Genomic DNA, 15,363 nt, shown 5'->3' on the forward strand with positions numbered 1-15,363 from the left:
CAAAACATCAGAAGTGAAGGAGGCAGGGCAGAAAGCCAGCTTGGCTGAGCAGGGATCTACTAGAGTTGAGGCAGGAAAAAAATCCTATGGCCACTGGAAGAGAGGTTGGGTGACATGGGAGGACTACAAGGATGATGTTTGCCATTGTAGGGAGAAAATCTGAGTGGCCAAAGCTCAATTAGAGTTGAAGTTGGCCAGCACCATGGGGGACAGTGAAGAGGGTGTTTTCAAGTGCGTTAACATGAAAAGAAAGACCAGAGATAACATTGATCCATTACTTGATGAGGATGACCAGCTCACAAACAGGGATGTAGACAAAGCAGAACTGGTTAATGCTTTCTTTGCCTCTGTCTTCAACACTGACCATGGGCCCTGGGACCCCCAGAGTCCTGGATTGGAGGACCGCAACTGTGGGAATGATAAACTTTCAGCCAACTCCAAATTTGTGTGGGATTTGCTGCTCCACCTGGATGCATATAAGTCTATGGGGCCTGAAGGGATTCATCCAAGGGTACTCAAAATACTCAAAGCTGGTTGAGGTCATTGTAAGACCTCTCTCAGTTGTTGGGGATCTGGAGAGATCCCAGTTGGCTGGAAGCTGGCAAATGTTGTTTTGATTTTCAAGAAGGGCAAGAAAGAAGACCCTGGTAACTGCAGCCTGAGTGCAGTGCCTGGTAAAATTGTGGAGATTATTCTGGGAGTTAGCAAAAAATACCTGAGCAACACAGTTGTTGGTCACAGCTGACATGGATTCATGAGGGGAAGGTCCTGTTTAAGGAACTTTATTTCCTTTTATGACAAGGTTAACCACCTAGTTGACCAAGGGAAACTGGTTGATGCAATCTTTTCCGATTTCAGTAAAGCTTTTTTTTTTTCCATTTAACATGGAAAAACTTTTTTACCTGCAACACAAAAAAATGCACTGTAGTTGAAATAGCTACCTAACCCAGCACACTATCATTTCAAACATGTAAGAGTCTTAAAGAAGGAAGCATCTTTTGAAGACAGCCCCTTGTTGGCAATTTCAGTAGGTACATGTTAGGAATTATTTTTAGCAGTGGGAAATTAAATAAAAAAGTGTTAGCTGTCTCATTGCAGAGTATTTGAAAGGACTAAATTGGGGCAGATTGCCCCAATTCCTTTTAAACAATGGGTCTTGTCACACATTAAGAACATACATAAGCCCTTTGCAAGATGTACACTATGTGCATATCAGAGGGTAAGACAAGGCTGAGGAGATTTGCTTCATTATGGACAGAATTCATTTACTGCAACTTAAACATCAGCTAGAACCTATTAAATGTATTTAACTAACCTATTGAAAGTTTGGAATAAGCAATATGACTAGTGAGAATAAAAATGATGAAGTCCTATTATTCATTTAATTCATAGGGATTAAGGCAGGAATTCTAAGGAAATAATATTTGGACAGCAAGACGGAGATTTCTGGTTCTACATATCATCTTCCCCTTCATGAATAAACATTATTTTCATTGAAGAAGTCTTATGACATCCTGCAAACACTGGCTTGTTGGGTAACTTCAAAAGCAGAAGTGTCTGAAGTGTTGAAAATCATATTCCTTCTGTGTCCACTGCTCACCTATAAAGAACATATTGTACTTACTCGGAAGTGTGCTGTATCACTAATAATTATTGCGATGAAACTCTAAAAACATCTTCTTGGCATATAGTCGGTACTGTTTATAGTACAATATCTATTCTATGTTTCTTACAATGGTAGTTGGTTTTGACTTGTTGCAGTTTAAAATTTTCCATAACCAAAACCTCTAAGTCCTCACAACTAAGTTACTTCTCCTCCTTCAATCTTAAATTTCTCTTAACAGAGTTACATAGTTTTAGTAGAAATCTAGCTTCACTAGTTGCTTTCCTTCACTGTGTTTGCTCACACTCACTCTTGCTATAAAGTTGTAGTTAACATCAGTGAAAGCTTATGAATTACTTCTCGGCCTGGTTTAACCTGGGCATGTCCATTACACTGAGTACATTACCTTTGTGGGGCTGAAATCTCTCAACAGACTTTTTTTTTTTTTAATCAAATTGTGAAAAGAAGAAAACCACAGTACTGCTGCTGCACAACATAATTTATTTATTTTTTTAAATGAATTCCCTTAGCCTCATAAAACAGAGCACATTTTCTAATCTTGAAGCCAGCAAGATTGGGAAATAAAAAAAGGAAATCAAACTTGGTTTTTCCTATAAATGATTTTCATATTGAGACTACATTCAGGGAAAAAAAAACAAAAACAACAAAACAACACAAACTACTAGAATTAAAACGAATGCAGACATTACTTATACAGCTCTCTTCTTAAAATACACTGGACATTTCATACAACTCAACTATGATGCTTTGCTAGTATAATATGCTACAAGTAGAATTATTCAAATGCAGCTATGTAGCTTTTCTATTTTCTAAGAGATTTTATTTTATTATGTTGCAACACCTTTAGTATTTACTTCACACTTCATTACCGTATTACCGAATGATCTTTTTTCCCTTCTTTTCTGGTAGCTCATTTCTCAGAATGGGGGCCTTAACTGTGGGTTTTTTTGGAAATACCAAGTGCACAGTTTCAGATATTAAAAGTACTCAGAGCACTTCAGTATACATTCACAATGTAACCAATCCACTGTTTTTTGAGTTAGGAGTCTCATGACTTGCTAGCAAAATAATGAAAAGAGCTGGCTAGTATTTACCTCTGTTCTCATAAATAAGAAAGTGATCTGGATAGCTGTAATGCTTCATAAAAGTCCTTGTCTGTTGGTGAGCTGAGTGTATACTGTCATATCCTGCCCAAGAATTACAGTAATTTGAAATCTCATTTTTTTCACAATATTCATGGATAGATCAATCTAACTAAAACTTTTTACACAAATGACACTTTCAGAAGATATTTGCATTTGTATGACTGCATAATTTGATTTTTCAACAGGGTTCTTGGTTCAAAAGTACTATTTCACTTACTAAAAATGGCTTAAAAAATACAATATACATAACAAATGTCTGAAAAACATTGGATGAATCAACTTTTCAACTCATTGCATCACTGAAGAAAGTACAGTACTACTTTTGGAAAAGTTTTCAAGTATCTCCCTGAAACACTATATAATGAGAAACAGATCCTAAACTTTGTATGACTGTAATCAATTATTTGCAAGTTGGTTTTTTTTTTTTTTTTTTTTTTTTTTTGTCATACAGTATAAATGCAACAGTATGAATAATACTTTATATCAACAATATAGCAGAACATTTTAATATTACACAAAACTGGAATGTTTCAACAGAAAAAAAAAAAAACAAAAACAAACAACAGCCACTTAAAACAAATTTCAAGTGTTTCAGTAATAAACCAACCAATCACCATGGCTTACACAGAGCAAATACACAGGAGACTGAAACTAATATAAATTGAATGACAGAAGTGCCAATAGATACACATGAATAGAGAGAGTCATTAGCTGTTCAGACACACACACAAATCTGAGATGCAGTAAGGTTTACAGAAGAGAGCAGGGACTAGCTTCTGATCCTCACCAAACAGGAATAAACCTGTATGAGAAGAGCAAAATTCAGCACCAAGCCTGCACACAGTATATGTGTGTGCCACAATACACAAATTCATACACAAATAATCACTCCATAGCTGTACATGATAGTCTTATGTATTTGCTGTAAAAACGAGTCAGCACAGTGATTTATGATTTATCATATAACAGTTTCTTCCCTTGACTTCACAACACAAATTGTTTCCTATTTAGTTAAATAAAAATATTACTTTAAAACATTCAATCATTGAATCATATCTTTACACAACATTCCAACAACTTATTTTGCAAAGACATTTTAATGTATCTAGTAGAATCTCCAAAGAATTGTGTACTGAAAAGGGAAGCTTTTCATATGTTAATTTTAGTTATTTTTAGAAATGTAAAATTTGCTGGTGTTTTACAAGATATTTATATCTTCCCTTGCCTATGCCTTCTTGGTATCATATGTATCCCTACCAGTCGCTGACAAGACATTTCAGTTGCAGTGTGTGGTATTTGGTATCATCCAAACAGTCATAAAACCCTTTATAAACCCAAAAAGCAGCATGCAAGGAAGCATTTATAAATAGATTACATGAGAGAAGGTATGGTCTATATACAGATGTGCTTTTATTTTTCAAAATATTTCTAAATTGTTATTGTTATTACTTAAAGCCAGGAATGTGTGTTTGAATTGCATTGATAAGTTGCAAGGTATTGTCAGAATTAGAAAATGCAAGATTTTACTAAAAAAAATAAAAAAATGCAAAAGACAACACCGTTGTCCAGCATTTAAGCCACATGCAACTACATAACACTCCCAGCAGAAAACATCTTCTCAGACTCTGAAAACATCTTGTCCTGACATCTTGGTTTGATGGCAATATAAAGTTCAATGTTTTATAATATTTAAATATTATTGCAACACAGCTGCTAAATTAGCTCTCTAGAAAAGCACAGAGTATTTATCAGTCATTGTGAATACATACATATATGCCAATCTAACATAAATTAGATTACATGACTTCAAGACATTTTAATGATTAGAATGTTACAAAAATACACAGTGAAATAAAATGTCTAAAATTATATTGAAGCCATCACAAAAAACAAAAACAAAAACTGAAATTTTAAAATACTTGTCAATTTGACTAAAATGCATATATACTCAATTTCCTTGAGCTTTTATTTTTTCTTCTCCCCATTGGAGGAACAGTGTCTATAGTAAGTGTTCAATGCTACTGTGGCTGTAGGCAGCTTCATCTTTACAGTTTTCCTCGATTCCCCTTGCAAACAGTTTCATTAACTGGCAGTGAACCCTGAAAAATATGGAAATCAATTAATCATACTTTTTTTTAATATAAGTAGGTACTATATATTTAGTTTTAATAATCTGTGTATCTCAAGCAGTTAGGTAAAATTCTTTGCTTCAGACTACAAAAATAGCCCTCATTCTTGATGCAATCCTCCCCTGCAAAGAAGACTGGATGTTTTCACACATACATCACTTCTGCTACTACTCTTTTCCACACAGTTAAGTGATATGGGATACTTAGAGGATCTGACCTTGTATAACATACACTGTTCTTACATAAATCACTCAGACTGTTGTGAGATTGCATTTGAATGGAACAAACTTAGATGTACATATTTTGTATTTGTATTTCCCTTTAATCTACAATAAACAAAACCAAACAAAACAAATTAAAAAGCCCTTCAAAATTTCAAAGCTGTTATTCCCTTCCAATTTGTTCACTTGTAGAACTGCAATCTTCTTTCTCCATATGCCAAGGCTGGAGATAAGACTGTGCTGTGCGTCAAAATATACAAAATACAGGACATACTCAGTATTTCTGTAAGATGCTAGTTAAGATGCTAGTTAAACACATCAGGTGGCTTCTATATGACTTTTTAAAAAATGGAAAAAATACTACTATTTTCCTGAAAAATGCTTTGGTTAGTTGCAAAAGCTAGTGCTCAGACTAATGAAAAACTGCATTTGTCTAAAAGAATCTTTCCACCAGGATTTCCACCCTTTAGCACTTCGAGCATATAACATCAGTTTCTAAGAACTAAGCAGGACTTTGAGGGTAGGGTCATCTATCTATCTTAAAGAGATCATTTACAATATGTATATTCATTTACATTATATAGCTGGAGTTTTTACTAGAAAGGACCCAAAACTTAACAACAAAAATCTAAGTTTATTATCAGAAGACTCGAATTTGCTGGGGGGATACGTTTTTGGGGTACCTTTACGTCAATGAAAAGGCTTAATATCTTCTTGGTAGATGCAGAGAAAAGTAGATGCTCACCTCACTTCAATTGCTGAACTATCCAGAGTTTCTCCATCACAATTCCAAGTGCTGTCAGCAATATTGCAGCAACAGGCTGGGTGATCTCTACAGAACTGGCCAAAACGTTTCTTTCCTATGTCTGCAACATTGCTTCCATTGTCTTCTGAAAGCTTTGATGTAAATTGAAAACTCTTCACCCGATAAACATCTACAAATGAGAAGTCAAACTACAAAGAAAGAAATAATCAAAAAAGGCAATTACAATTACTTAAATATACTTGATGCGTAAAGAAACTCAGCATGCAGCATTTGGTATTCAATAAAGTCCATCCGTTCCAATTTTCTAGAGAATTTTACCTGAGGCATAGAGTGATACTTGTTTTTAAGAAACTACAGAAGTCAAAAACCATAAAGCAAAACTGAAACCTAATTTTTGATAGTTGTCTTCAAGGAGCAGCAGTACTGCCACTTTAAGGGTAATGAGGTTACAGGTTCTGAGATTATGAGTATAGCGTATAAGAACTATGAATAAACTATAAGAAACTATTATAACATGGAATTGAAGTCAAAAAGGTTTGGATTGGAAACTTGTACCATCCTCAGGACCTGTTCACTACAGCCCTTAAGAAACATACACTTTTCTGAAAGTCTTATGCTTCTGAATTTTGGAAGAGTACCTTGAGGTGAGCCAACCACTGCCCTAATCAAAGACTTAGAGAGATTGGAGAGCTGTGTATATAGGAAAATACGAATATATGGAGATATTATTACACTCCAGCAAAATAAAATCATTTCAACTAGCTAATTCAGGTAAAACTAAGGTTTGAGTCTGAGATTCACTAAGAAGCATTCCAGGCCAAAAAGTTTAGCTGCAAAAACTGGTTATCACTTGCTGCACAGAGCCACTTGTGAATGCTCTCATGTATCATGGCTAAGCAGAATGTTATTATAATTATTTCTTATTTTATGATAGTAATGATATAATTATATATATTATGATGATTATTATTGCATAATATATTTTCATATTGTTTTTATCATTTATATATTTTACTAATTTAAAATTGATTGATTGATAAAGATTGATAAATCTTGAAGCCAATTGGAAAGGCAGCTGGGAAAGGCTTCAAATAACCAAAAATACTGAGGAAACAGAGAGCCAGCAGTGTGCTCAGGTGGCTAAGAAGGCCAACAGCATCCTGGCTTGTATCAGAAACACTGTGACCAGCAGGGCTAGGGAGGTGATCGTCCCCCTGTACTCGGCTCTGGTGAGGCCGCACCTCGAGTACTGTGTTCAGTTTTGGGCCCCTCGCTACAAGAAGGACATCGAGGTGCTTGAGCGGGTCCAGAGAAGGGTGACGAAGCTGGTGAGGGGCCTGGAGAACAAGTCCTACGAGGAGCGGCTGAGGGAGCTGGGCTTGTTCAGCCTGGAGAAGAGGAGGCTCAGGGCGACCTTATCGCTCTCTACAGATACCTTAAAGGAGGCTGTAGTGAGGTGGGGGTTGGCCTGTTCTCCCACGTGCCTGGTGACAGGACGAGGGGGAATGGGCTTAAGTTGCACCAGGGGAGTTTTAGGTTAGACGTTAGGAAGAACTTCTTTACTGAAAGGGTTGTTAGACATTGTAACAGGCTGCCCAGGGAGGTGGTTGAGTCACCATCCCTGGAAGTCTTTAAAAGACGTTTAGATGTAGAGCTTAGGGATATGTTTAGTGGGGACTGTTAGTGTTAGGTTAGAGGTTGGACTCGATGATCTTGAGGTCTCTTCCAATCTAGAAATTCTGTGATTCTGCGATTCTGTAATAAGAAGGAGTGAAGGGAAGAAGAGACAAAGAACAGTGGGAAGACAGAACACAGACAAACACAATGTGCCTGGGAATGGTAACAAGGAAATACAAGAAGGAGAATTTATACAAACTACAGAGGATGAAGAGTAGCATTGCAAACAAGTGAGATTTGTTGTTGCTATAACCAGATATGCCATTAGTGTATTGTTCAGTTATCTGCCAGAACATGTTAATAATATCAGGTTGTGACAAATATTAAAGTGTGTGCATTCATAGCCATAGCTCTACTTTCAACAGGTATTACACTCCGAAGCGGTGATCAATCTCCCCTTGCAGTTTCTCCTGACAGCTGTAACTTATGCAAGGAAGCACTCTGAAGCTGAATGCCTAAAGCTCATGTCACACGGATATATTAAAATCCTGCTCTAGGCCTGCAGTTTAGAATCAAACTGTAGTTCAAGTAAGTTTTTTCTACATCATATTTTTATACATTTTACAAGAAAATTCCTTGCTAGGTCTTCTACCTCAGCTACATTATATTGCTGCGAACAATTTTTCATGAAGTGTGCACAGATCTGATAACATTTTAAATATTGTCCAAATAGTAAATATACTCAAAATATTATAAGAATGAATTCAACTAATAAAAGTGGAATTTGGTTAGAATCATAGAACATCCTCAGTTGGAAGGGATCCATAAGGATCAAGTCCAACGCTTGGCACCGCACAAGTCAACCCAAAATTTTAGACCATGTGACAAAGTGCACAGTCCAAATGCTTCTTAAACTCAGACAGGCTTGGTGCAGTGACTACTTCCCCGGGGAGCCTGTTCCAGTGTGTGACCACCCTCTCGGTGAAGAACCTCTTCCTATGGCAAGCCTAAACCTCCCCTGTCTCAGCTTGACACCATTGCCCTGGGTCCTATCACTGGTGATTACAGAGAATAGGTCAGTGCCTACCCCTCCACTCCCCCTCGCAAGGAAGCTGTAGACTGCAATGAGGTCTCCCCTCAGCCTCCTCTTCTCCAGGCTGAAATATATATAATATAGAATGCTGTAGGCCAAAGACTTGAGTTAGTTTAAGTGATTTTTCTGACGGTACACATGCTAAGATTAAGTCATACAAACTGTATAAGTACTTTTTAAAAAACTGTTTTGTAGGTATTCTTTTTGTCATATACCATTGCCAATATTTACAACTTAAGCTGTTCCTGGAAAGTTCACTGCCAAAGGGAACACACACCTACCTGGTCATTTTGGTTTGTATTTCTGACAAGATGCCGTAGAAAATCAAATCTGGAGCATTTACGAACTAGAATGAGGTCAGCTGAACCATCTGCCAGATGAGCTGCTGGTGAAAGACCTTTAGGACTGCGTGGACAGGCACAGCTCATATTTACTGCGTTGATGGCTAGAAATTTCCCTTTAATAACCTTCCATTCTTCTTCATCTTCTGAAACACATGAATAAAGGCATGGATATAGGCTATTATTTGATAGATTCACAAGAACAGTAAAAAGCAATCATTGGCAAGTTAAGAGGTTTTACTGGGTGTGTTTGTGCACTGTCATTACACATCTAAAAAAACTGCATTTAAAAAAAATCTGTATTTCATATACTAACAGAAAAGTTGCTTCCTCCCTTCACAGACCATTGTTACCTACTAACACTGCTTACTGTAAAACCACAAAGCCTCAGGCAGGGACAAGACAGAGGCAGGTTGTAACTCTTGTAGCTTAAAACTTTGGGAGGATTTTTAACTTTATTCTTGCTGTTCAACATGTTAAGTCTTAAGCAAACAATAATGCAGAGACAGTGGTTTAGTGTCTGGTTTCTAAACCAATATTCCTCTTCTGCCTCAATGCCACAAACTATAAAAAAACCAGCCCCAAACACAGCAACAACAAAACCAAATCTGAAGAGGGAGGACATGACTCAGGGTTCAGAAAGCACCAGGATGCAGCAGTGCTGCTACATCTGTTAACGACACCCCACAATGTCTGCAGATGAATAGTATGAGCAGAGTTGAATTTTTCCATGAAAAAAACATTCAGAGACTCCTGGAAAACAATATAAAAGTGTTTTCAACAATGCAAAACTGTTCTGTTAGAATAAAACTGGACTGAATTTAAATGTGTGATGGAATAAACACTACCAAAAGGCAGAGGAATTTTCTGGAACGAAGACTGATTACATTGGCAGCCGCTGCACAGAGTTGTTATCTAAACTGTATTTTCATCTATAGGGATAAAAACAGATAATAAAAGCCTTTGCATTTGTAGATTACACACAATTGCCTTCCCCACTACGATAAAAAAGCCATAAAACAGCTATAACACTCTGTTTTGCCTCCAAATATAAACGGGCTCAGATATTTCAAATGAACAACTCCACAGTCCTAATGATTTCAGAACAGTCTGTGGAGATACACACAGTTCTAGGGCTGTATTTCAGGAGTGAAGTGTCACAGTAGGGGATGGGGGGGGTAAAAATTAAGGAACAACAACAAAAAAATTGTTTATCTAAGATTGTTTAATGTGTTTCGTAATCAAACCACAGCAAGGTAGAGGTTTTGAGGCATATTAACTAATAGAGACTTAGAAATCTAACACTATCCATTTGTCCATAGTGGGGTTAGTTTTTAATTATTCACAGTGCTTCTTTGATGAGATTATCTATAGCATACCAAGCCATCTATTTCATTTCCTGAAATTCCGTTATTTTTACTACCTTAGTTCTCACGCCTTACTACCTTAGTTCTTACATCTACTTTAGAGAATCATTACTGAGGTTCAACAAGTTCAAGTGCAAGGTGCTGCACCTGGGTCAGGGCAACCCCAGACAGGAGCACAGACTGGGAGAAGAACTCACTGAGAGCAGCGCCGCAGAGAAGGATTTGGGGGCTCTGGTGGACGAAAGGCTTGACACGAGCCAGCAGCCCAGAAGGCCAACTGCATCCTGGGCTGCATCACCAGAGGGGTGGCCAGCAGGGGAGGGAGGGGATTGTGCCCCTCTGCTCCAGCTGGAGCCCTGCATCCAGGTCTGGGGCCCCCAGCACAAGAAGTACGTGGGGCTGTTAGAAGGGGTCCAGAGGAGGGCCACAGAGATGATCAGAGGGCTGGAACAGCTGGGGACATTCAGCCTAGAGAAGAGAAGGCTCTAGGGTAGCCGCATTACAGCCTTTCAATACTTAAAGTGGACTTATAAAAAAGATGGAGAACATCTCTTTACATGGACAAATAGTGACAGGACAAGGGGGAACAGTTTTAAACTGAAAGAGGGCAGATTTACATTACATGTCAGGAAGACGTTTTTTACTCTGAGGGTTGTGAGGCACTGGACTGTGTTGCCCAGAGAAGCTGTGGATGCCCCATCCCTGGAGGTGTTCAAGGCCAGGCTGGATGGGGCCCTGGGCAACCTGATCTAGTGGGAGGCATCCATGTCCTTGGCAAGGGGATTGGAACTAGGTGATTTTTAGGGTCCCTTCCAACCCAAGCCATTCTGTGATTGTAGTATTACTACCATTGTCTAGATAATTGTGGACCTAAATTCTGTAACACATTCATTTTTAATTAACCTCTTCCAAGCTTTATACACCAGGAAAAGATGAAAAATAGGGGAAAAAAAGTTCCTGTAGACCTTGTCTTTTCAAGTTTTCTATCTTTTTTTTTTTATTATTATTATTTATTGGAACTTACTATCCCCACTCCAGTAACAAAACCCAGAAAACTGTAACTCCAGGGAAAACAGAGAAGGATTGTAACATGACAAAAGACTTGAAGAAAGCTAAAAATAACTATCACTTTTGCATCTAGTCTATCTTTCTCTATATATTCTGATAAACAAATCAGTAATAAAAGAAATGTAGCTTTGTTAAATTCAACATTTTTACATCATTTCCCAGAGTGGTTTTAGTATCAATTATGTTTGCTTTACTGCTGATCTTTTATGTTGCTTTCAAAAAGGACATTACAGAAAGAAATCATTTAAACTAGATTCAAAATATGTATTTTAAGAGAGAAGAGAGAAACATACATCAAACTACAGAATGACTTTGTTCAGGCTGCAGGCAAATGATGACTCTGCTCTGAGATTAAGGGAATCAAACAGAACATAAGAAACTTCTGGAAAAATAAAAAAAGAAATAGTTCAACCTAACAGTTATCAGTGTGAGAAGCTGATGAAAGTAACAGACAGTGCTGTAAAGGATGTCTGGGTTTTGCAGGCAGCTGTGAGGAGTTATGTGAGAGATTGCACAGAGAACTGAAGGGGACCACTACCTTTAGGGGAGTTGCACCTTACAAAGCCAACAGCACCGATGTGTCTATACCAGTAATACCACACACATATGGGATCACATAGATCCTATTAGAAATACCGAATTTGGGCATTGATGTAGCAAAGCTGGAAACAATGATGAAATTTAACTAGATCCAGCTGTTTATGGGAGGAGACAAGGCTGGAGAAAGGGAAGAAACTTTTGCTTGTTAAATAGAGAAGACCTTGTGGGTGATGTGAAGGCTGGATTGGGCAGAGCGATCACAAATTAATAGAGTTTTTGATTCTCGGGAACAAAAGGAGGGACGTTAGCAGAACTGCCACCCTGGACTTCCAGCGGGCAGACTTCAACCTGTAAAGGATACTGGTTGGTGGAATCCCTTGGAAGGCAGTCCTGAAGGGCAAAGGAGACCAGGAAGGCTGGACACTCTTCAGGAAAGAAGTCATAAAGTCACAGAAGGACTAATCCACGCGGAAATGGTTAGCGATCTGCTAAACCACTTGGACATAAACAAGTCAATGGGACAGACGGAATCCACCTGAGGATACTGAGAGAGCCACCAGAAGTGCTCACCAAGACACTTTCCACCATTTATCAGCAGTCCTGGCTATCAGGGGAGGTCCCAGTTGACTGGCAGCTAGCAAATACGACACCTATACACAAGAAAGGCTAGAAGGAGGATCCAGGGAAATACAGGCCTGTCAGTCTGACCTCGGTGCCGGGGACCCTCATGGAGCAGATCCTCTTGAGTGGCTCACATAGCACTTACAGGACAACAAGGGGATCAGGCCCGATCAGCATGGGTTTATCAAAGGCAGGTCCTGCTTGATGGACCTGATCTCCTTCTACAACAAGGTGATGCTCAGTGGATGAGGGAAGAGATATGTTGGATATAGCATACATAGACTTCAATAAGGCTTTTGACATTGTTTCCCACAGTATTGTCCTGAAGAAGCTGGCTGCTCAAGGCTTGAATGAGTGTACGCTTAATTGGATTAAAAACTGGCTGGGTGGCCAGGTCCAAAGAGTTGTGGTGAATGAAGTTAAATCCAGCCAGAGGCTGGTCTCTGTTGGTGTCCCCCAGGGCTCAGTACTGGGGACATTTCTCTTCAATACCTTTATCGATGATCTGGACAAGAGGATAGAGGGCACACTCACTAAGTTTGCAGACAACACCAAGTTAAGCAGGAGTGTTGATCTGCTTGAGGGTAGGAAGGCTCTGCAGAGGGATCTGGATAGGTTGGACCGATGTATGAGGTTCAGCAAGGTCAAGTGCTGGATCCTGCACTTGGAGCAAAACAACCCCATGCACTGCTACAGGCTGGGGGAAGAGTGGCTGGAAAGCTGCCAGGAGGAAAGGGACCTGGGGGTACTGTTCGATAGTCAGCTGAATATGAGCCAACAGCGTGCCCAGGTGGCCAAGAAGGCCAACAGCATCCTGGCTTGTGACAGAAAGTGTGGCCAGCAGGGCTATGGGGCTAGGGAGGTGATTGTCCCCCTGTACTTGGCTCTGGTGAGGCCACACCTCGAGTACTGTGTTCAGTTTCAGGCCCCTCACTGCAAGGACATCAAGGTGATGGAGCGGGTCCAGAGAAGGATAGGGCAGCAAAGCTGTTGAAAGGTCTAGAAAACAAAGTCTTACGAGGAGTGGCTGAGGGAACTGAGGTTGTTTAAGCCTAGAGAAAAAGAAACTCAGGGGAGACATAATCGTGCTCTGCAATTACCTTAAAGGAAGCTATAGCAAGGTTGGAATCAGGCTCTTCTCCCAGCCACCAAGTGATAAGATGAGGGGAAATGGCCTAAAGTTGCACAAGGATAGGATTAGGTTGGATAATGTGAGAAATTTATTTACTGAAAGGGTTGTATGGCATTGGAACAGCCTGCCCAGGGAAGTGGTTAAGTCACCATCCCTGAAGGTCTTCAAGAAACATGTAGATGTAGAACTTAGTAGCATGGCTTAATGGTGGACTTGTCAGTACTAGGTTAAAGGTTGGACTAGATGATCTTAGAGGTCTTTTCCAACCTGAATGATTCTATGAAACAAGGTTGATAAAGGAAGGAGATGCATGGAGAATGTGGAGATAACTGGTCACTTGAGCGTAAGGAGGCTGCTGGTCAGTCTGCTCATCTGGCCAAGTCCTACACCTGATCATTGCAGGCTATTCTTATTAATCTTTATGCTCTCTATGTGCACAAGTTGTACTAGAAAACTTCAAGTCACACTAGCCATCGAGTAAACACACAATCTGTAAAGACTCAAAGTCAGAGCTGAAGGCTAGCAAACAGCCTGGGGTCTGGACTCAGATTCTGGATTTAAGTTCAACGTACCCACAAATATGCGTATGCATCGGAGTTCAATAGCTGAATGTAGCTGTAGGTTTTGTTAGCAAACTGGATAAACAAAATACAAAAAACAAAACAAAACAAAAACAAACAAACAAAAAAACAGGATCTGAGCATTGATATGGGAGATACAAAGTACATTCTAATACCTGAGGGATCCCTGAATATGAGCGTGGCTGTGAATCAGGAGAGCGAAGGTACGTGTATGTTCTACTAGCAAACTTCAATCCTCATCAGAAGGAGAGAAGGCAGGATTGGACTAGCTGTGGTGCTCGTGTTTTATGCAGAGGCTGTTCATGGTTACGTAGGTACCTGTGAAGATACTGACCTCCTGTCTGTGTAGCCAGCCATGTCTGTACTCTGTCTTGTCTATGCCTGTATGAGAGAACATGCTCAGCCTTGTTACTGGCTATACCTGGGAAAAGGAAAAGCTGCAGCCTCACAACCTGCACACTGGGAAGGGAGGAATGTCCCTAAGTCTTACAGTCTAGCAGGCTTTAATAGGTTTAATGGGCCACATTCATCATTTTAGAATCTCAACTAACAGTAATACTTAATTTTACTTCATACACAATGCTTGCCTATCATCTGTGTCCAGAACTATACACGCTATTTTAAAGAAAAACAGACATTCTCTGATATGGAAACAACAAAATGAAATCAAGACCCTTTAACAATGAAACCTTCTGCTGTTTACCTAAATAATATTTAGTCTTTACTATACCTAGGTAAGTGTTAACTTTTGAAGCATGCTCACTGTGCTAAGTCTCAATGTACTTATGGTAGAATGCCTATGTACATTGCTGTAATTGACTGTATCGAACTGGTAGAAAAGTATTGTCCAGTGAAAATCTAAGCATGCCGTTCAACAGTAGCTTCACTGTTCAGTAAGAACAAAGTCAGAGTACTTATCACATTTTAGTTGGCCAACTGTTCTCACAACCATTCTGCAGGGTGTCTCACTGTAATATCACAAATTATTTGCCTACAATATCTTCCATACAATAGAGCAATCATAAAAAAGTGAGAAAATAAACGACACTCATTTCAATTGTCTATTGTGTATATATACTGCCAGTTGCTGAAATCAGCCTAAAGTGTTAGCACTCCAA

General features: G+C 39.1%; 1 protein-coding gene across 2 annotated transcripts in view; it reads right to left on the bottom strand.

Moving 5' to 3' along the window:
* Nucleotides 1-2,084: 2,084 nt before the first annotated feature.
* CERK (ceramide kinase) overlaps nt 2,085-15,363 on the bottom strand; it is a 46,807-nt gene continuing 33,528 nt past the window's right edge. The window contains exons 11-13 of one of the 2 annotated variants that reach the window (XM_072032926.1): nt 8,877-9,079; nt 5,865-6,073; nt 2,085-4,868 (exon numbers count right to left, since the gene is read on the bottom strand). In XM_072032926.1, coding sequence (XP_071889027.1) covers nt 4,769-4,868; nt 5,865-6,073; nt 8,877-9,079 — 512 coding nt within the window. In that variant the 3' untranslated portion in view covers nt 2,085-4,768. Of the gene's footprint in view, nt 4,869-5,864; nt 6,074-8,876; nt 9,083-15,363 lie in introns of both variants that reach the window. The other variant, XM_027458721.3, reaches the window with a different exon arrangement.

Source organism: Anas platyrhynchos, chromosome 1, assembly GCF_047663525.1.
Source record: "Anas platyrhynchos isolate ZD024472 breed Pekin duck chromosome 1, IASCAAS_PekinDuck_T2T, whole genome shotgun sequence".
Taxonomy (NCBI): Eukaryota; Metazoa; Chordata; class Aves; order Anseriformes; family Anatidae; genus Anas; species Anas platyrhynchos.